Source organism: Doryrhamphus excisus, linkage group LG6 (genome assembly GCF_037039965.1).
Source record: "Doryrhamphus excisus strain RoL-2023G ecotype Guam linkage group LG6, RoL_Dexc_Guam_v1.1, whole genome shotgun sequence".
Lineage (NCBI taxonomy): Eukaryota > Metazoa > Chordata > Actinopteri > Syngnathiformes > Syngnathidae > Doryrhamphus > Doryrhamphus excisus.
In genome coordinates this window covers 23,651,428-23,671,962 of record NC_136362.1, presented here as the reverse complement: position 1 = coordinate 23,671,962, position 20,535 = coordinate 23,651,428, and the positions used below count along the sequence as shown (strand labels likewise).

At 44.6% G+C, this 20,535-nt stretch overlaps 1 protein-coding gene and 8 non-coding genes across 9 annotated transcripts in view; 6 read left to right on the top strand and 3 right to left on the bottom strand.

Moving 5' to 3' along the window:
• The first annotated feature begins 2,411 nt into the window (after positions 1-2,411).
• Positions 2,412-2,484, top strand: trnav-aac (transfer RNA valine (anticodon AAC)). The gene has a single exon. It is a non-coding gene; the product is annotated as a tRNA-Val (tRNA).
• Positions 2,485-2,906: 422 nt separating this feature from the next.
• trnal-cag (transfer RNA leucine (anticodon CAG)) lies at positions 2,907-2,988 on the top strand. The gene has a single exon. It is a non-coding gene; the product is annotated as a tRNA-Leu (tRNA).
• A 500-nt stretch (positions 2,989-3,488) lies between these two features.
• On the bottom strand, positions 3,489-3,570 carry trnal-cag (transfer RNA leucine (anticodon CAG)). The gene has a single exon. It is a non-coding gene; the product is annotated as a tRNA-Leu (tRNA).
• Positions 3,571-3,689: 119 nt separating this feature from the next.
• On the top strand, positions 3,690-3,762 carry trnak-cuu (transfer RNA lysine (anticodon CUU)). The gene has a single exon. It is a non-coding gene; the product is annotated as a tRNA-Lys (tRNA).
• A 776-nt stretch (positions 3,763-4,538) lies between these two features.
• Positions 4,539-4,610, bottom strand: trnac-gca (transfer RNA cysteine (anticodon GCA)). Its single transcript has one exon. It is a non-coding gene; the product is annotated as a tRNA-Cys (tRNA).
• A 4,285-nt stretch (positions 4,611-8,895) lies between these two features.
• Positions 8,896-8,982, top strand: trnay-gua (transfer RNA tyrosine (anticodon GUA)). The gene is given in 2 exon segments: positions 8,896-8,932; positions 8,947-8,982. It is a non-coding gene; the product is annotated as a tRNA-Tyr (tRNA).
• A 1,129-nt stretch (positions 8,983-10,111) lies between these two features.
• trnav-aac (transfer RNA valine (anticodon AAC)) lies at positions 10,112-10,184 on the top strand. Its single transcript has one exon. It is a non-coding gene; the product is annotated as a tRNA-Val (tRNA).
• Positions 10,185-10,606: 422 nt separating this feature from the next.
• trnal-cag (transfer RNA leucine (anticodon CAG)) lies at positions 10,607-10,688 on the top strand. The gene has a single exon. It is a non-coding gene; the product is annotated as a tRNA-Leu (tRNA).
• A 3,424-nt stretch (positions 10,689-14,112) lies between these two features.
• LOC131138406 (mitochondrial 10-formyltetrahydrofolate dehydrogenase-like) overlaps positions 14,113-20,535 on the bottom strand; it is a 31,414-nt gene continuing 24,991 nt past the window's right edge. The window contains exons 19-23 of the mRNA XM_058087293.2: positions 19,450-19,548; positions 18,889-19,054; positions 17,587-17,692; positions 17,288-17,487; positions 14,113-15,409 (exon numbers count right to left, since the gene is read on the bottom strand). Of these exons, the coding sequence (XP_057943276.2) occupies positions 15,354-15,409; positions 17,288-17,487; positions 17,587-17,692; positions 18,889-19,054; positions 19,450-19,548 (627 nt within the window). The 3' untranslated portion in view covers positions 14,113-15,353. The remainder of the gene's footprint in view (positions 15,410-17,287; positions 17,488-17,586; positions 17,693-18,888; positions 19,055-19,449; positions 19,549-20,535) is intronic.

Sequence of the window (20,535 nt, the reverse complement as noted above, 5' to 3'; positions counted from 1 at the left end):
TGGCATCTGCCCGTGCCCTCACCGCCACCGGCGGTACTTTACCACCACCCGGGGACTGCATCATGGCTGCACTCCGAAAGGCAGAGACTGTGTCGCTTTGACGTACTCCAGCAAAGGAACCAAAATAGTTCTGAGACTGGACCTTCTCTGCCAACACTGCAACAGCAGGGGAATTAGCTCAAATGGTAGAGCGCTTGCTTCGCATGTGAGAGGTACCGGGGTCAATGCCCGCATTCTCCAGAATCTCTTTTGTTTTTTGTGATTAAATGTTCCCAAGTACCAAACACTAACCCGGGCCCCAATCCCGATATCTAGGCCAAATACAGCCATAGGTATCACCTTGTCTTGTCTTGTTGTTGATCAAAAGTTTCATGTTCAGGTAACTGGCTCAACCTTTGTCTTGTCTGACGACAAACTCTTTTTGTCCAGAAGATATTTGGATTGTCCATGTGGGTAGTTTAAGACCTCAGTCCATCTTGGGGGTGGACATTTCGGGACCGGGGCCTTTTCATCTCTGCAAGGACAAGTACAGTATGCCAGAAGATTCTGTCTTCCTTGAGTTGTCCTTATTTATCAAGGGCCTGGATAGCTCAGTTGGTAGAGCATCAGACTTTTAATCTGAGGGTCCAGGATTTAAGTCCTTGTTCAGGCGGTGAGGAGAAGTATTAAATGTGAAACCAATCTCTTTTATCCTCCTCCTGTGGTCAAGTCCAAAATGCCAGAAGACTTCTGCTCCCTCATCCTCAACACCGAGAAGGCCAAAGAGAAGCGACACAGTCTCTGCCTTTCTGAGTGCAGACCAAAAGCAGTCCCTGGTGGTCTAGTGGCTAGGATTCGGTGCTCTCACCGCTGTGGTCCGGGTTTGATTTCCGTTCAGGGAATTGACATTTGGATAGGTTTTGACTGGAGGTAGGATTTGTCTTCGGCCTCGGTGGAATGGTTGGGGTCACCTTGATGCGCTACTTGGGAACAAAAAATCAAGTACTGGGCTTCTTCACTATTCCATTATAAGAGACTAATCTAGAGAACGCGGCCAGGATTAGGTTTGGGGTATTTGTCTGACGCTGAGGGATAGATCCTGGACTCATTTCTGATCCCACATCTCTTTTTCAAAATACAAAGGATTCCTTGGAGAATGCGGGTATCGACTCTGCTACTTCTCGCATGCTAAGCAGGCACTTTACCATTTGAGGTAATTCCCCTGGTTTGGGGTATTTGTCTGATGCTAAGGGGTAGATCCAATCCCAACATCTCTTCTACAAAAGGCAAAGAACTCCTTGAAGATTGCGGGCATTGATCCCACAACAAGACAAGACAAGGTGCTAGAGGTGAGAATGCAGTTAGGACTGGGTTTAGGGTGATACCTATGGCTGTGTTTGGCCTAGATATCGGGATTGGGGCCCGGATTAGTATTCGCTACGTGGGAACATTTCATCAAAAAAACAAAGGAGTTTATGGAGAATGCGGGCATTGATCCCGCTACCTCTCACATGCTAAGCGAGCGCTCTACCATTTGAGCTAATTCCCCTGCTGATGCAGCATTGGCAGAGAAGGTCCAATCTCATAACTATTTTGGTTCCTTTGCTGGAGTACGTCAAAGCGACACAGTCTCTGCCTTTCGTTGTCTAGTGGCTGGGACTTGGTGCTCTCACCACCGCGGCCGTTGTTCGATTCCCGGTCAGGGAACTGACATTTGGTTAGGTTTTGAGTGGAGATAGGATTTGTCTTGGTCCTCGGTCGAACGGTTCGGGTCATCTTTCAGCGCTATCTGTGAACTGCTGTCACTGCACATAAAAACATGGGGACATGGGGACATTCCAACCCAAGATGAGAACACACTGGACCAGGTACACAGCAACATACGTGGCACAGACACAGCTTCACCCTGCCCCCACTTTTACCCACGACTGAAAAAGCAGAACACCACCTCAGAAGCTGAAACTTAGGAGAAAGTTAGACTGAAGTTCTAAAGGTACCTGGTTCAAGCCCGGTTTTCAGAACAAGCCCTGTTTATGTTGCGACTTGGCAAATAGTTTGAAAAGGCTTATTGGCTGGCTGAAAGGACCTTAACTTCATTGTTCAAAAGGCCAGACATCCAGCCATCCAGACAAGGTTAGAGGGGGTTACAAGCCTATTTACAAACCATTGACTCCAAGGGCACAAGTTGAGTCCACCGAGATATCAAAGTGACCCCGAGGGTGACTAAGGTGTTTCTTTCATTTCTTTCTTGTGATGTCTTGGTTTGTTGAAGAAAAGCCCATAATTTCTGGAACAATTTTCCCTATAAAAGAAACATCTTTGTCTATTTGGACAATTGTCAATCTGCCCCCACTTTGGACACATCGTCGTGTTTCATTGTTTGGCAACTGCTTTGTGACTTCACCAGTCCCCTTAAAAGCCCCTTCCTATGGGTTTCCATAGTGTAGTGGTTATCACATTTGCCTAACACGCAAAAGGTCCCCAGTTCGAAACTGGGTGGAAACATGGCCTTTGAAGTCCTTCTTTTACAAAAAAAGTCAAGGTGACAAATAGGAACAAGGACATGTGCTTGATCTCTGAAGGGACTTGAACACTCAGATTTAATGTCTGATGCCCTACGAAGTGAGTCCCCAGGCCTTTGGTCAAAAGACTTGTTTTTATGTATTTGGAATGAAATGTTTTCTGCATGTTGAACACTTTTCAACAGGAAAGATATCTTTCAGATGTATCAATAAAACTGCTGAATTGCCCAACTTGGGGCTCGAACCCACGGCCATGAGATTAAGAGTCTCATGCTCTACCGACTGAGCTAATCGGGCCTTTTGCTGCTCTAGATATCAGTTTTTATTGATGTGGCCATCCTGATGTTTGATCAATTCCACAGCTAACCTAGTTTCTCATGGAACAGAAGGAGTGAGACCTGGAGGGTCAGGATGGCCGAGCGGTCGAAGGCGCTGCATTCAGGTTGCAGTCTCTAATGAGGCGTGGGTTCAAATCCCACTTCTGACAAAGCGGGGCCACAAGGCTTTCTAGTTCCAGTTAAAAGCCCGGCTCCTCATGTATTTTCCATAAAGTACCAAGGTGTTGTTCTTGTATTTTGAGGGCAAAATGAGGCGTTTGCAAGTGGACCTCAGACCTTGTCACCTGAACAGGGACTTGAATCCCGGATACTCAGATCAAAAGTTTCATGTTCGGGACCAAATGGTCCTTTGAGCCGAATATCTTCCCAGTGACCTGCAAGATCCAGAAGGAGGCAGGGAAAAGATAGTTGGTCAAATTACAAGCCTAGCAAAGAGGGGCTCGTTTGTTCAATTCCAGCAGTCCTCTTCTGGTATTTCCATGACTCTGGTTTTCATACTTTTCATCCGAGGTCATGTTGAAGTACAAAGAGTGTTTTCCGGAGAAACGCAAGACCCCAGGATGCAATAGCTTTGTACACTTTTCAGCAGCGGTCATGTTGAAAAGCACCCCTGGTTTACTGGGTGACGCCACTTAGAGATGTAAGAAGCTGTCAGAAGTGGGATTCGAACCCACGCCTCATTAGAGACTGCAACCTGAATGCAGCGCCTTCGACCGCTCGGCCATCCTGACCCTCCAGGTTTTGCGCCTTCTGTCCCCTGAGAAACTAGGTCAGTTGTGGAATTGATCGAACATCAGGATGGCCACATCAATAAAAACAGAACAAAAAATCATATCTCAAGCAGAAAAAGGCCTGCTTAGCTCAGTCGGTAGAGCATGAGACTCTTAATCTCATGGTCGTGGGTTTGAGCCCCACATTGGGCGGTTTAGCACTTTTATTGATACATCTGAAAGCTATCTTTCATGTTGAAAATTGTTCAACATGCAGAAAACATTTCATTCCAAATACACAAAAACAAGTCTTCTGACCAAAGGCCCTGGCGGCTCACTTCGTAGGGCATCAGACTTTTAATCTGAGGGTCAAGAGTTCAAGTCCCTTCAGAGATCAAGCACATATCCTTGTTCCCATTTGTCACCTTGATTTTCTTTGTAAAAGAAGGACTTGAAAGTTTCGAACTGGGGACCTTTTGCGTGGCAAAAAGGAGGCGTTTGCAAGTGGACCTCAGACCTGGTCACCTGAACAGGGACTTGAATCCCGGACACTCAGATCAAAAGTTTCATGTTCGGTCAACCTTTGTCGTGTCTGACCATGAACTCTTTTTGTCCAGAAGATATTTGGCTTGTCCATGTGGGTAGTTTAAGACCTCAGTCCATCTTGGAGGTGGACATTTCGGGACCAGGGCCTCTTCATCTCTGCAAGGACAAGTACAGTATGCCAGAAGATTTCTCTGCCAATGCTGTTGCTTTGTTTTGTGGTGCGGCTGGACTTTCTGTTAGACATGGGGGGGGGGGGGGGGCTGTGTCACCCGCGAGGAAATTGGACAAAAGCCACTGCAGAAATTTCATGTCAGTGTGAAGAATGTAGAAAGGAGCCATGCAAAAAGGGAAAGAATCTTGAGTTATATTACACCGAAGTTGTTGCTATTATGAGCCATGCATTCATGTACTCTTAGACTATTCTTAAACCAAAGGAGTGCATCAGGGGGCATCCGGATTTGAACCGGAGACCGCTTGATCTGCAGTCAAATGCTCTACCACTGAGCTATACCCCCTCAAACACACCAAACATGGTTACACGATTCTGCATATGCACTAAGCCAGCACACATCCTCATGGTGAATGGGAGAATTGAACCAACAAAGGTTGACTTCTTGATGGCTCATCGAGGTCCAAAAGGTGTACTTAAACAAGTTATTCCTTGTGCGCTAGTTTCAGCCCCACAGTGGGCGGTTCAGCACTTTTGGTGATACATCGTCAAGATTTCTTTCCTGTGGAAAATTGTGCAACAACCAGTGCCCCCTGAGCAAAAGGAGCCTTAATCTGGTGATTTAGACCACTCATCCACACAACCTAAAACGGTGCCCTGATCAGGAAAAAACTGTGACCTTGTGAGGTTCGCTGACAATGGAGGACACTGAAAAGGAGCCGCACAAAGCAGTGTACCTGCACTGTTTACGTGTCCGTTGACCAGGTTGCAGATGGATTGTCTTTGTTACTTTTGAAAATCCACATTTGAACGCCCCATTATTGAAAGACGTAACGACCATCAGGAGGAGTGAGGTTTATTGTGAGGACCTTTAGAACTTCAGTCCAACGTGGGCTATTTTAGCTGCGATGGTGGGTTCTGCTTTTTCAGTCGGGGCCTAAAGTGGGGGAAGGGTACTGCCGTCTTCGCCGACATGGCCTCGGTACTGTGGACGACGAGTTCGCCTACAGGTGGGAGGTTGACCATCTGGCGACTCTATCTCCAGTCAAAACCTATCCAAATGTCAATTCCCTGACCGGGAATTGAACCCCTGCCGCAGCGGTGAAAGCTCCGAATCCTAGCCACTAGACCACCAGGGACTGCTTTAGGTCTGCACTCAGAAAGGCAGAGACTGTGTCGCTTTGACGTAGTCCAGCAGAGGAACCAAAATAGTTATAAGACTGGACCTTCTCTGCCAACGCTGCAACAGCAGGGGAATTAGCTCAAATGGTAGAGCGCTCGCTTCGCATGTGAGAGGTAGCGGGATCAATGCCCGCATTCTCCAAAATCTCTTTTGTTTTTTGTGATTAAATGTTCCCAAGTACCAAACACTAACCCGGGCCCCAATCCCGATATCTAGGCCAAATACAGCCATAGGTATCACCTTGTCTTGTCTTGTTGTTGGATCAATGCCCGCAGTCTTCTAGGAGTTTTGCCTTTGCCTTTTGTAAAAGAGATGTTGGGATCGGAAATTGTGCTATGATGTGTGGACGTGTATAAAGAAGGCTCATGTAGGTCTTCACCTGAAGCTTTATTAACATGCTTCGACCAGGGAACGTGTCACCTCTTAATGTGTCCTACCGGATACACATCACATTAGTTTCTATCTAAATGCTTCCAGTACATCTCCCCCCTTTAGCTTAGAGTGTATATTTCCATTTATTTTTCACAGAACCTTTTTCTTATTATTTAGCTCTTCTTATTTCTGTAACATTAATAATAAACATATGAGACATGAAATTCAATAAACATTTAAGTACTTTTACAATATGCCAAAATTGCACCAACTTTTCCTTTTCTTTCCTCTTTTTTTTTTTTTTTACTTTTAACAGTGTCACAATTCTAATAAACATTTTTAACAAATTTGACACAGAACCTGTCTAGAGGTCAGGTGTGACTGCCTGGGTCCCCCAAAGCTGTGCAGGGATTATTCTGCCCTGTGGACCACAGCGTCCTATCTTATCATAAGTCCAGTCTCTGCAGAGTGTGAACAACTCGCCCCGATCTTGTGACTGTGGCACCCTCAGGAATCACTCTGATGTGAGATCTGTTTCTCCTGAGATGTCCCGATGGCATGTCAATGTTGTAGGACCGCGGGGTGTTGGCTGGACTGCTGATTGTTCCTGAGTCGTTGGTGTTCTTCACCCAGACCTTTTGTCCTGGTCTGAGCTCTTGTTTTATTTGTGTTTTGTGTCTCTTGTTGAACCAGATAGCTTGTTTGTGTTTCTGATCCTGGTCTTTGCTCCGGAATAGTTGAAGATTTGGCCATTTTGGTTGAAGTTTCTCCTGACTGACAGGCAGCGGTGTCCTGATGTTACGACCCATCAGCAACTGTGCAGGTGACGAGCCATGAGCCAAGGGTGTGGCCCTGTACGCCATGAGAGCCTTGTGTGGATCCTCCCCCTTCTTCAGGAGAGATTTGACAGTCCTCACAGCCCTCTCAGCCTCCCCATTACTTTGAGGGTAGTGGGGACTTGAAGTCACATGGTTGAAGTCATAGTCCCTTGCAAATGCCGCAAATTCAGCTGCTGAAAATTGGGAGCCGTTATCTGTGACAAGAGTTTCCGGGACCCCGTGCCGTGCAAAAATCGCTTTCATCTTGTTAATCACTGAGACTGCAGTAGTTCAGGTAAGATTGGCCACTTCAATGTATCGGGAAAAATAGTCTATTGCTAACAGGTACATGGCACGATTCCACTGGAAAAGATCTGCTGCCACACGCTGCCATGGTCTGTTAGGTGGTTCTGTCGTGAGGAGAGGCTCTGGTGTGTTGTGAACCTCCTGCGCACACACTGGGCAGTTTTCAACTTTGAGCTTGATCCTTTTGGTTAAACCAGGCCACCATATGGACTGCTGTGCTCTCGCGATGCATTTTGTCATGCCCTGGTGACCTTCATGTATAATGTTAAGCATTTCTTCCTGCATGCTGGCTGGAATAACAAGCCTTTCGCTTTTCATTAATAGTCCATCTGCAACAAGCAGGTCTTGGCGGTACTGCCAATACTCTTGAAGTTCAGGTGGGAGAGCTTTCCTGCTGGCAGGCCACCCGGTTTGGATCAACTGTTTGAGTTTTCTGCATGTATTGTCCTTTTCCTGTGCCTGTCTGATTTGTGCAAGCTTACTTTCTGTTGCTGGCAGCTGTTGCAAAATCTGGTTGACAGACACGCACACATCTTCTTCCAACTGCTTGTCCTGCATTGTGGGCGGAGCTTGGATGGGTCCTCTGGACAATGCATCAGCTGTGATTAAGTTCTTTCCTGGAACGTGTTCGATTTTATATGTGAAGCGAAGTAGTCGTAATCTGAACCTGAGAATACGAGGTGGCAAGTCATCAAGAGCCCTGCTGCCTAGTAGAGAAATGAGAGGCTTATGATCTGTCTGGATCAAAAAGTCCATCCCTACCAGGTAAGACTGGAATCGTTCACACGCCCAAGTCAGCGCAAGTGCCTCTTTCTCTATTTGGGCATATCTGCGCTCTGCGTTTGTCATGCTGTGTGAAATAAAAGCCACAGGTCGCCAGTCACCAGTTGGTTGTTTTTGTGACAAAACTCCTCCTAGCCCAAAAGAGGATGCGTCCGCCGCAACTTTTGTCTCTCTGTTTAAACAGTACTGAGCCAGGATAGTGGGTGAGCTCAGTTCTTGTCGAAGTGCATCAAAGGCGCGCTGCTGTGCTGCCCCCCATTCCCAAGTGGTGTCTGCTTTGAGGAGCTCTCTTAGTGGCTGTGTGAGCTCAGCAACACGTGGGGAAAACTTTCCGACATAGTTCACCATTCCCACAAACCTCTTCACGTCTGCAGTATCTTTAGGTGTAGGCATCTCCATAATCGCTTTGATTTTGCCAGGGTCCGCTTCAATGCCCTGTGCTGTCACGATGTGACCCAGGAACATGACTTTTTCTACTGCAAACTGACACTTATCGTTGTTGAGAGTCAGCCCTTCCTGCTGGAGCCGCTCCAGCACTCTGTGCAGTCTAGGGTGGGTTGATTGAAAACAGGGAATCCATCATTGTTGCGCTGTCCTCCGGACCTCTCGTTGCGCCGTTAGCACTTAGCCTCTTAGCCTCTCACTTCGGCTTGCGGTAAGACTGCTGCTTCTCCCCGACTTCGTCCTCCGATCTCTGCCTGAGACGGGCTTCTTAACTTCTGACACCATGTGCTATGATGTGTGGACGTGTATAAAGAAGGCTCATGTAGGTCTTCACCTGAAGCTTTATTAACATGCTTCGACCAGGGAACGTGTCACCTCTTAATGTGTCCTACCGGATACACATCACATTAGTTCCTATCTAAATGCTTCCAGTACAGAAATGAGTCCAGGATCGATCCACGTGGTAGACCCGGGTCCGATTCCCGGCCAATGCAACAGGACTGTTTTCATACCTTTCATCGTGAAAAGAAGTGCCAAGACCGTTTTCAGGACCAACTGATGACCTCTGAATTCGATCAGAAACGTCACACCTCTCCACCTGAGACTCTCCACCACAAGACTTGATTATCTAATCCAAATTCTGTCAATAGTGGCATTCTCAGCCACAACCGCAATGAGACGTCGTTGAACGCTCGGCCGTACTCACTAGCCTCAAAGCAACAAGACCTTTGATAGCTCAGTTGGAAGAGCGGAGAACTGTAGTGGTTCCAGCTGGCATCCTTAGGTCGTTGGTTCAAGTCCAGCTCGAAGGACAAGCTGTTTCTTATGTTATGGGTTGTGTGGATGAGTGGTCTAAAGCACCAGATTAAGGCTCCTTTCACTCAGGAGCCACTGGTTGAAATCCCACAGCTGTCATTTTCCTGGTCAGGTCCATTGTCCACGGCTGGAATGATTTGGTAGCAAAGGACTGTCAGATTGTACAACACAGCTGAGCACTTGGAGAAGAAGATGAATAGAGGTCTTGTTCTCCCGGACTGGTTGTTGCAACCGCAACCCTGCTCAAGGTTCAACGTGACATACAAAACAGGAACTCCCCGTCTGGGAATCGAACCGCGCAATCTTCCATGTGACAGGCGGAGATACTGGCCACTATACTAACAAGGACTGCTGCTGAGTCGATGTAGTGTCGATTGGCCAAAGCAGAATACAGAACAGGCTTGTGGCCCATGACCGTTTTTATGCTAGCTGGAGACTTCAACCAGTGAAATCCTTCCCATTTTCCGTAGCTCTTATCCTCATCAACGGACTGTATTCCCCACCCGTTACCAGCATGGGGACATTCCAACCCAAGATGAGAACACACTGGACCAGGTACACAGCAACATACGTGGCACAGACACAGCTTCACCCTGCCCCCACTTTTACCCACGACTGAAAAAGCAGAACACCACCTCAGAAGCTGAAATACTCACTTGGGAGAAAGTTAGACTGAATTTCTAAAGGTCCCTGGTTCAAGCCCGGTTTTCAGAACAATCCCTGTTTGTGTTGCGACTTGGCAAATAGTTTGAAAAGGCTTATTGGCTGGCTGAAAGGACCTTAACTTCATTCTTCAAAAGGCCAGACATCCAGCCATCCAGACAAGGTTAGAGGAGGTTACAAGCCTATTTACAAACCATTGACTCCAAGGGCACAAGTTGAGTCCACCGAGATATCAAAGTGACCCCGAGGGTGACTAAGGTGTTTCTTTCAAGCCGCGATTGTGATGTCTTGTTTTGTTGAAGAAAAGCCCATTATTTCTGGAACAATTTTCCCTACAAAGGAGACATCTTTGTCTATTTGGACAATTGTCAATCTGCCCCCACTTTGGACACATCGTCGTGTTTCATTGTTTGGCAACTGCTTTGTGACTTCACCAGTCCCCTTAAAAACCACTTCCTACGGGTTTCCATAGTGTAGTGGTTATCACGTTTGTCTAACACGCAAAAGGTCCCCAGTTCAAAACTGGGTGGAAACATGGCCTTTGAAGTCCTTCTTTTACAAAAAAAGTCAAGGTGACAAATAGGAACAGGGACATGTGCTTGATCTCTGAAGGGACTTGAACACTCAGATTTAAAGTCTGATGCCCTACGAAGTGAGCCCCCAGGCTTTTGGTCAAAAGACTTGTTTTTATGTATTTGGAATGAAATGTTTTCTGCATGTTGAACACTTTTCAACATGAAAGATATCTTTCAGATGTATCAATAAAACTGCTGAATCGCCCAACATGGGGCTCGAACCCACGACCAGGAGATTAAGAGTCTCTTGCTCCACCGACTGAGCTAATCGGGCCTTTTGCTGCTCTAGATATCAGTTTTTATTGATGTGGCCATCCTGATGTTTGATCAATTCCACAGCTGACCTAGTTTCTCATGGAACAGAAGGAGTGAGACCTGGAGGGTCAGGATGGCCGAGCGGTCGAAGGCGCTGCATTCAGGTTGCAGTCTCTAATGAGGTGTGGGTTCAAATCCCACTTCTGACAGTGCAGGGCCACAAGGCTTTCTAGTTCCAGTTAAAAGCCTGGTTCCTCATGTATTGTCCATAAAGTACCAAGGGAATTGACATTTGGATAGGTTTTGACTGGAGATAGGATTTGTCTTCGGCCTCGGTGGAATGGTTTGGGTCACCTTGATGCGCTACTGGAGAACAATAAATCACGTACTGGGTTTCTTCACTATTCCATGATAAGAGACTAATCTAGAGAATGCGGCCAGGATTAGGTTTGGGGTATTTGTCTGACGCTGAGGGATAGATCCTGGACTCATTTCCGATCCCACATCTCTTTTACAAAATACAAAGGATTCCTTGGAGAATGATGCTATCGACTCTGCTACTTCTCGCATGCTAAGCAAGCACTTTACCATTTGAGGTAATTCCCCTGGTTTGGGGTATTTGTCGGATGCTAAGGGGTAGATCCAATCCCAACATCTCTTCTACAAAAGGCAAATAACTCCTTGGAGACTGTGGGCATTGATCCCACAACAAGACAAGACAAGGTGCTAGAGGGGAGAATGCAGTTAGGACTGGGTTTAGGTTAGGACTGGGTTTAGGGCAATACCTATGGCTGTATTTGGCCTAGATATCGGAATTGGGGCCCGGATTAGTACTCGCTACTTGGGAACATTTCATCAAAAAAAACAAAGGAGTTTATGGAGAATGCAGGGGTTGATCCCGCTACCTCTCACATGCTAAGCGAGTGCTCTACCATTTGAGCTAATTCCCCTGCTGATGCAGCGTTGGCAGAGAAGGTCCAGTCTCAGAACTATTTTGGTTCCTTTGCTGGAGTACGTCAAAGCAACACAGTCTCTGCCTTTCAGAGTGCATCCATGATGCAGTCCCTGGTTGTCTAGTGGCTGGGACTTGGTGCTCTCACCACTGCGGCCGTTGTTCGACTCCCGGTCAGGGAAGTGACATTTGGTTAGGTTTTGACTGGAGATAGGATTTTTCTTGGTCGAATGGTTAGGGTCATCTTTCAGCGCTATCTGTGAACTGCTTTCATCCTGAATCGACTGATGACAGAAATACGAATAAAACACTTCAATAAATGATGGACTTGAGATTAATTATCACACTCCCTGTCGGCCTACCATTTAAGCGGGTATTAGAACAGCGCAGGTGCAAAAAGCCCCTTCTCTTCCTGCCCGGTTGTTTTGACATATTTCAGATTGTACAGATGCGGCATCGGCCGGCCAATCAAGTTGCCACCGCCCTGGACTGTGGCAGATGTTGTCCAGTTGGAGAAGGACCACCAAATCCTCCTGTAGGTGGATGCCGCTGGTGACCTCCTGACCTGCAAGCAAACTGCAAGAGATGTCTCCCCCATCCCGGAACTCATGGGGGTGCGTATCTCTTTGTTCCATATCTGTGTGTAACTAAGCCAGTAAACGGGTTATAATAAAGTAATCAGTCTGATGTGTTCCACTAAGTGTTGTCTCTATCCGGGCATGTGGGTGTATCAAGCCAAACTGTGAGATGGGTATAATAAACTAAAACAATATAATGAAAAATCACCTTCAATATATATCAATAAAAGTGCTGAATCGCCCAATGTGGGGCTCGAACAAACGACCCTGAGATTACTTCTCTACCGACTGAGCTAATCGGGCCTTTTTCTGCTCTAAATATCATTTTTTGTTTTGTTTTTATTGATGTTGCCAGTTCTTCCTTCCTGAGCATCTCCTCAGGAACAGAGGCGGTCTGCACTCTGCCGTCTGTCGTTGTTTCTGGCGGCTTGGCTAGAGGCGGATGCTGATGGGTGTGGCTCCTCCCCTGTGGTCTCGGGGGTTTGGGTGGCAGATCCAGCAGGCCAGGTTCCAATGGTTCCAGAGGTTCAACCATTCACACCCACACAGGGAGAACAAACCCCACCCGAGAGTAGAATTGAACTCGGGTCTCCTCGCTGTGAGGCCTTACCACGCGCACGTGCATTATGCATAGATGTGCAGGGCTGATGTAGACCATGCATGTATCATAGTCCAATGAGAAAGCAAAGCATGCACTATTTCTAAGCCCCATGGTTCAAACATACACATGTATGACCTTCCATTGACCTTTGTGACAGCATCGCTACCACATGCAAGCAGGCTTCTGTGAGTGACGGACAAGACATCTGAATTTCAATAAATCTTCAACATTTGATCTTTCATTATGAAAAGGAATGGTTGCAATGTGATGGTTCACACATAAGTAACACACCAGCGGTCTCGGAGCGTGTACCTGAATACAGTAGAGCGGAATACGGAATACGGAATAATACGGAAGAGCCATAGCTCCAAGCCATGGGGAGGCCAAGCACCAGAGCCGTGGAGTCAAGAGCAGCACAAGGCCACAGACGGACCTCACCATCCCCCGGGAGCCCCCCCCGGGAGCCCCCCGCCCCCATAACCAGCCCTAAGGCAGACTGGGGATGGGCAAAGACAGGGACAGTGATGCAGCAGAGCATAGGATCAGTGACAGCAGAGATCCAAACGCCCAGGAGAGCACCGTCCCCCCAGCAGGCCCCACTCCGAGGTGCATGCCCCCCATCCCCACACGTGAGTGGCACTTTTCAAGGACGGAAGCTGTCTTTGTCCATCCACGTTCATCTTCCAACTTTCCTGATGTTCTGTAAGAGGTCTGGCATCACGTCTGTGGTGTTGCTTGATCCTCTCATCAGCCTGTCTCGTTTGCTGTAGATCTGGCCGTGTGGGTTGCAGGTTTGTGGATAGAATCGGAATTGTTGGATGTGGATCTGCCTACCAAGCATAAGCTGAGCGGGACTAGCACCGTGGCTTGCAAGTGAAAACAGTCTCCAACTGATTGCTGAAAAAACAGATTGCCCCATGTACAATCCCTATGACAGCATTTAGGCCATCTGAGCTTCACGTCACTAGAACAACATTTTAGTCAGCTAGGAAAGAACCGTTTCCTTCAGTTGCACAATACTGCTAAGCTTAGGTCCACGTCCAAATGGAGATGAGCCTTCATGTTCTTTTTGTTCAGCAGTAGTTTTGGTCTTGGAAACTTAACTAAGGCAAGCAAGGCCCACGCTTCTTCGGATGTTGTTGCGGGGTCTTTTGTGACCTCTTGGATGAGTCCTCGCTGTGCTCTTGGGGTCATTTTGGTTGGGAAGGTTCACCGCTGTTCCATGTTTTGGCCATTTATGGATACAGATGGGTGGGTCTCTTTCCTGAAGCTGCTCCATTGTGTGTCGTCCAACTTCATCATTACTTCATTAACGACCTCCTCAACTGGTGCTTTGATTAAAGGACACATGACCTTCCAGTGTTTGGTCTTGTGCATTTCAATCCCCTTTTCATTTTCACTTTATTTTCCCTTTCTTTCCTGGTGCTCTCCTGTTTTAAGACGGGGTGGGTGAAAAGTACCTACAGGCATTAAAAGTGGTAAACAAAAACAACTAACATACATATTTCTATTAAAAATTTATTAATGCAACAAATGATGCATGTTCTTTATTACATGGGAAAATCAAAATGTTATGATGCTTGTTTCAGTATTTTTGTTCCGCTGGAGATGGGGGGTGGAGACAGGGAAGACTGGCTTCCTTATTAAAACATATCAATCAGATAACGGACCGCATGTAAACACCGAGCCAAGAAAAAGTGTGACGCAGATATTCTTCAAAAGTCAACCCTCCTGTTTTCCTGGCGCCCTCTTGGTTTTTATAGGTTTGCATATGTAAAAAATAATAATAATAATAATAAAAAATCCCTTTCTGGAAAACCAGTTTCTGATCCACTTGACCTAATGTATCCAGTAGCTGCTAATGTCACGCCGTCAAAATAACCTTTTTCACGAATTTTCCAGAAAATTTTCTGTATTTTCAAACGTTGACATGTGATCCAATCCAGACGGGAACAGATGACCGGGTGGAAAGGATGTAGTACACAAGGTACACCTGCATGTGGCGCTGTGAAAAGACACGCAGACGGAACCGCGTGACACGTCAAATGACTTCCACAAGAGAATAAGACAACAAAATATCATTCAAATATTATGTTGGCTTGTGGTCAAAGCTCACTTCTGGTCAGGTGACAGTGACATCACCGTTTCAGACAAAACAGCCGTTGAGCTGCGTTTAGAAAAACGACGTTCAGAAATGTTCCCACTCCGGAAGCCATTTCCCAGAACTCTGCGGATGAGAGGCTGAAACCAGGGATGCTCCGATCAGGGGTGCCGGATAAGGGAAAAGTCAGGACAATTCCAAGGTCCTTGACTGCCAGGGGGTCTAAAAATAGGTACTTACTAATCAAATGAGTAATTAGTAAAGGCCTGCACCCCTGCTACTGGCTATGAGATATAAAAAGAGGAAGCATAAAATCATTTCGACAATATGTATCACTCTGAAACTTACAGAGGATGAGACGCCTTCTTGGAGGAGACGTTGGCCAAGCCGATGTCTTCCACGGTTGGAAAAGGCTGCTCATGTCATCTCCATGACTAAGTTCTGTACCAAATGAGTTAATAAGAGCAAGTGTTGTGTGCAGCCCCCCAGGGGCAGAAGACTGTATATCAGTGGAATAGCAGTTGATTGTGTTTTGATGAAATACTAAATCAGTAGGCTTGGACTTGCATTGTTTGGATGGAACAACAATAATGCTGCAGAATATTCCTTTTGATCAAGTTGTGGTGTGAAATATCAATATTGTCAATATTCCACAGTCACTGCTTTGGTCTTGAGGTATTCCAGGAGTGCATCCTCTCCTGTCAAAGACAAGCACACATTATGATTTAGTATGATTTAGTATAATACACTATTGTATCATATAGCATGTCAATAATTGCCACCCGTCTGACAATGACATTGGATGGTGGTACTTTATATTCACAACAGACAAAAAGAACATAGTATTCCACACTGTTTGTTTACAGTATGTACAGTTATATGGTAATGGTAATGGTTTAATTTAATTTGAACATGCATCAGATTCCAATTGAGTGCATCCCATAATCAGTTCCCAGTTCCACATGTCCAAAAGGAGTAGGAAGAAGCAAAGGTTATTAAATCCTACCCCTCCATCTGGTACTTTTACAATCACTAAGTGTTACATTTGTTCACTTCCTGCTTTCATAATATAGTTTAAGATTTTTTTTTTCATTTTTTAAAATTAAATTAAATTAAATTAAATTAAATTAAATTAAATTAAATTAAATTAAATTAAATTAAATTAAATTAAATTAAATTAAATTAAATTAAATTAAATTAAATTAAATTAAATTAAATTAAATTAAATTAAATTAAATTAGTCAAGTATCGAAGTATGAGGTGATATGAGCATCCAGTGCCATAATGGGTACCAAAGTAAGTGTCAATATAGTGATATATATAGGACATCATGACTGGTTCAAGACTCTTCATCCTTGTATTTAGCAAACATCAACTGCTTGTATTGTTTCTTGAATTGGCTCATCGTTGTGCATTGTTTGATTTCCTTACTCAATCCATTCCATAGTTTGATTCCACATACTGAAATGCTATGGCTAGCATAACGTAGTCCTAGCATAGAAGTGTTTCAAATGTACTTCTTCCCTGAGATCATATTTCTCCTCTCTTGAAGTATTGGATGACATTTTTAGCTCATTGCTTATTTTTTAGCCTTATGCATTATTTTAGCTGTTTGAAGATGAACTATATCAGCAAGTTGAAGTATTTGTCATTTTACAAATAAGGAGTTAGTATGTTCTCTGTAGGCGGCATTATGAATTATCCTTACTGACCTTTTTTGCAGTACATTTAGTACAGTTGTGTGGAAAACGTGTATTTTGCATGTTTATCACACGTTTATGTTTCAGATCATCAGGCAAATGTAAATACTAGTCATCAACATACAACTGAATACAAAATGCAGTTTTTAAATATCCAAACCAACATGGCCGGATTACTGCCATACCTGCTCTCAATCAGGAAATCACTTAAAGGACCCGCCTGACAAACTGAAGTTGACTAAAAGATCAACTTGAGATCTAAATACTGTATGAATGTAATTGAGATCTATCAGTGTGGAAAAGGTTCTAAAGCCATTTCTAAAGCTTTGGGACTACAGCCCACCACAGTGAGAGCCATCATCCACAAAGGGCCAAAACATGGAACAGCGGTCAACCTTCCCCAAAATGACCCCAAGAGCACAGCGACGGCTCATCCAAGAGGTCACAAAAGACCCCACAACAACAGCCAAAGAAGTGCAGGCCTCACCTTCCTCAGTTAAGGTCAGTGTTCAAGACTCCACCATGAGAAAGAAGAAGAAAAAATGAGTTGCAAGACCAAACCAACTGCTGAAAAATAAAATGTTGCAGCTTCAGAACCTGGAAGACTTGAAAAAAATCCTCAAGCTGAAACCAACTTGGGTTCTACAGCAGGACAATGATCCAAAACACACCAGCAAGTCCACGACATTCAGTCCAAAAACTTTGGACTGGCCTAGTCAAAGCCCTGACCTGAATCCTACTGAGATGCCGTGGCTTGGCTCCGTGCTGGCAAGGACTCAAATGTGGCCCAGAAGACCCAGAACCCTTTCAACTGAATTTGAGCTTTTGGGACCAGTAGAAAAAAAAAACTGACACATTTTGTCCGTTACAACTCACCAAGATCTTTTCCAAAGCCCGACTGCTTGAAGCCTCCAAAAGGTGAAGCTACATCCGTCTTGTTGTAGGTGTTGATGAACACGGTTCCAGCCTCCAAGTGTTCGCTCATATACATGGCCTTGTTAATGTCAGCCGTAAACACGCCTGACGCCAGCCCATATTCGGTGTCGTTGGCCCTCTGCAGCACACCGTCCACATCCCTGTTATGGAAGAAGACCATTTATTGACTTTATTGTTTTACATACAGTACACTACCAGAGTGCACAGCCCCAACAGGGTACGTTGGCGTGACTATTTACCCGTCTTTAAATTTGGACACAACCATGACAGGGCCAAAGGACTCCTCTTTGGCAATGAACATGTGATCCTCCACATCAGTGAACACAGTCGGCTCCATGAAGAAACCTGTCAGAAAAAAAATCATGTTTTAAGATTTTAAATATCCAATAATAACACATTTTTTTTAGGACAGTGGCGCTCGCTAAGGATGGGCGATATGGTCTAAAATCCCGATGTGGTCTAAAATCCATATATGGTCTAAAATCCCTATGTGGTCTAAAATCCATAAATGGTCTAAAATCCCTATGTGGTCTAAAATCCATATATGGTCTAAAATCCCTATGTGGTCTAAAATCCCTATACGGTCTAAAATCCATATATGGTCTAAAATCCATATGTGGTCTAAAATCCATATATGGTCTAAAATCCCTATGTGGTCTAAAATCCATGTATGGTCTAAAATCCCTATGTGGTCTAAAATCCATATGTGGTCTAAAATCCATAAATGGTCTAAAATCCCTAAAATTGTTCCTTAACTGGCGTGTATTGTCTAAAATCCATATATGGTCTAAAATCCCTATGTGGTCTAAAATCCATGTGTGGTCTAAAATCCATATATAGTCTAAAATCCATATGTGGTCTTAAATCCCTATGTGGTCTAAAATCCCTATGTGGTCTAAAATCCATATGTGGTCTAAAATCCATGTATGGTCTAAAATCCCTATGTGATCTAAAATCCATATGTGGTCTAAAATACATATATGGTCTAAAATCCATAAATGGTCTAAAATCCCTATGTGGTCAAAAAAACATATATGGTCTAAAATCCCTATGTGGTCTAAAATCCATGTATGGTCTAAAATCCATATATAGAAATATATATGCAATATACCCTGCAGCCTCTTGTGGTGAGGATGTATAGCACAATATATTCTTTGGCATACAACACATTCTCAGAACACGTTTCATCTACAGTATTTCTTTAAACGGCGGAGTGGGCATGCAAGGAGGCGGGGCCATGGGTGGAATAAATTCAAACAAGCACAAATGAAAGGAAATACAGCTGGAATAGGTGCAGATTCTGCCAAATGTAAAAAGTTTTTTTTTATGTTAAGAGTTATTGTGTGTAGCTGCTCTACAGGAGAAGCATGCTCCACTAAACTAGGCTAACCCAGCTAGCTTTCATTGGCTTCATTGACAGTTTGTTTGTGAACTTGCCAATGGTGGCCGCCTTGACATGTTTAGTGCAGGAGGGGAGCGGTTGGTGTTTCTGGGGGTGGGGTGGGGGTGCGGGGTAATGCTTTGTAATTGATTTGTTTTACCTGGTCGGTCAACCTGTTTGCCTCCATACACCAACGTGGCCCCTTCCTTTACGCCGACCTCACAGTACTCCAGCAGTTTGTCCAAATGGGCTTTGTGATTTTGCGGACCGTGGTCTGTGGATCGATCCAGTGGGTCTCCAATCTTCATCTTCTTTATCTCCTCTACCTTGGAGTTAAGAAACACAAGCAATGCGGTGCCTTTATCCCCCCCTCAATCTTATTTTTCTCTGTTGTCCAAAACAGATACATTACAGAAGGTCTGTCTCTGACCAAAACAGACACAAACCGAAACAATTTTGTCATTAAAATTGTTCCTTAACTGGCGTGTATTGGCAAATATTTTTCTTACATCACTCTTGGTTTTATTGGATTGTTATAAAGTTCCTGTTTTTTGTGTTACCCTGTACATACATTTGGAATTGTGGTGTTGGAATTGAGCGCTGCTGTTGGTGTTTTAAGTGTGTGAAAGCACCCTTAGATGACTTTTACAGCCTGATTTTCCACAACATTCCTGTTTCCAACCTATTCTGTCAATACTCATCAAACGGGTTCATAACTCACCACACGGCTGATGAATTCATCATGAATGGATTCTTCCACAAAAAGACGCCCAGCAGCAATGCAGTTCTCTCCTTTGTTGAAATACACAGAGCTCATGCCCTAGTAGGGAAAGCATAACAATTTTGTGATGTATGACGGATTAATATCTTCACTCAAGTGGTGAAACATATGTGAATAATAGACTAATTAACTAGTTATCAAGACACAGTGCAACCACAACAACAAGTAACAAATGCGGAATGTTTGACAGAACAAACCAAGGTCGTGTATCGGATCCTATCCTATCGTATTGAAGTGAGTGTCTATTGACAAACAACTTCTCAGGTGATTAGTGACCTGTTGTGTTAGTCCATGAGATAAAAATAGTTTTTGATGTTAGCTGCTACAATAATAATATCCCGCTAGCTTGATTAATATACAAGTTAGTTATGTTCATGGAACCCTGGTGCCAGTTTTTAAAGTTTTTTTGTGAGGGTCAAAATTGATTTCGGGCCAAAATTGGCTTTTCCCATGATGCCCGTTGCGAGCTAGCTGATATTAACTCGAGAACACGAGAAAATCGTGTTATAAAGCACAGAAAAGGGAAAGAATATGTGTTCATGTTTCACATAAGGATTGGGAATGATGGGTAAAATTCCAAAAAAGTTCAGTTCCCCTTTAATATGGAAAATATTTTTTTTCCATTCAATTCAATTTTCCTGTGGCAGGATGAATATCATGTTTTATTTCCATAATTCCATTCAAAAAGGTCAACTTTCATATGATATAGATTATAGGCCCCACAATTTGAACAATGTCAAGTATTCAGGTTTTGGTGCTTTGGTCTGGTGAATATGAGCAGGGGCCAGGTCCTACTGGAAGATGAAATCTGAGAAAGCTGCTTTTTACCAGCACCTGAACTAACCATCATACCCCAAATTACGACTGACTGTGAATATTTCACACTGCACCTCAAGCAGCTCGGGTTCTCAGGTTCCTCACCTTGGACCTTGGTTCCCACATGAAAGGCATGCTTTGCTTTCATCTGAAAAGTTCAATCTCCTCCGTGGCCCAGGATCAGAAGAGGCTTGACCTGAAGAACCCAAC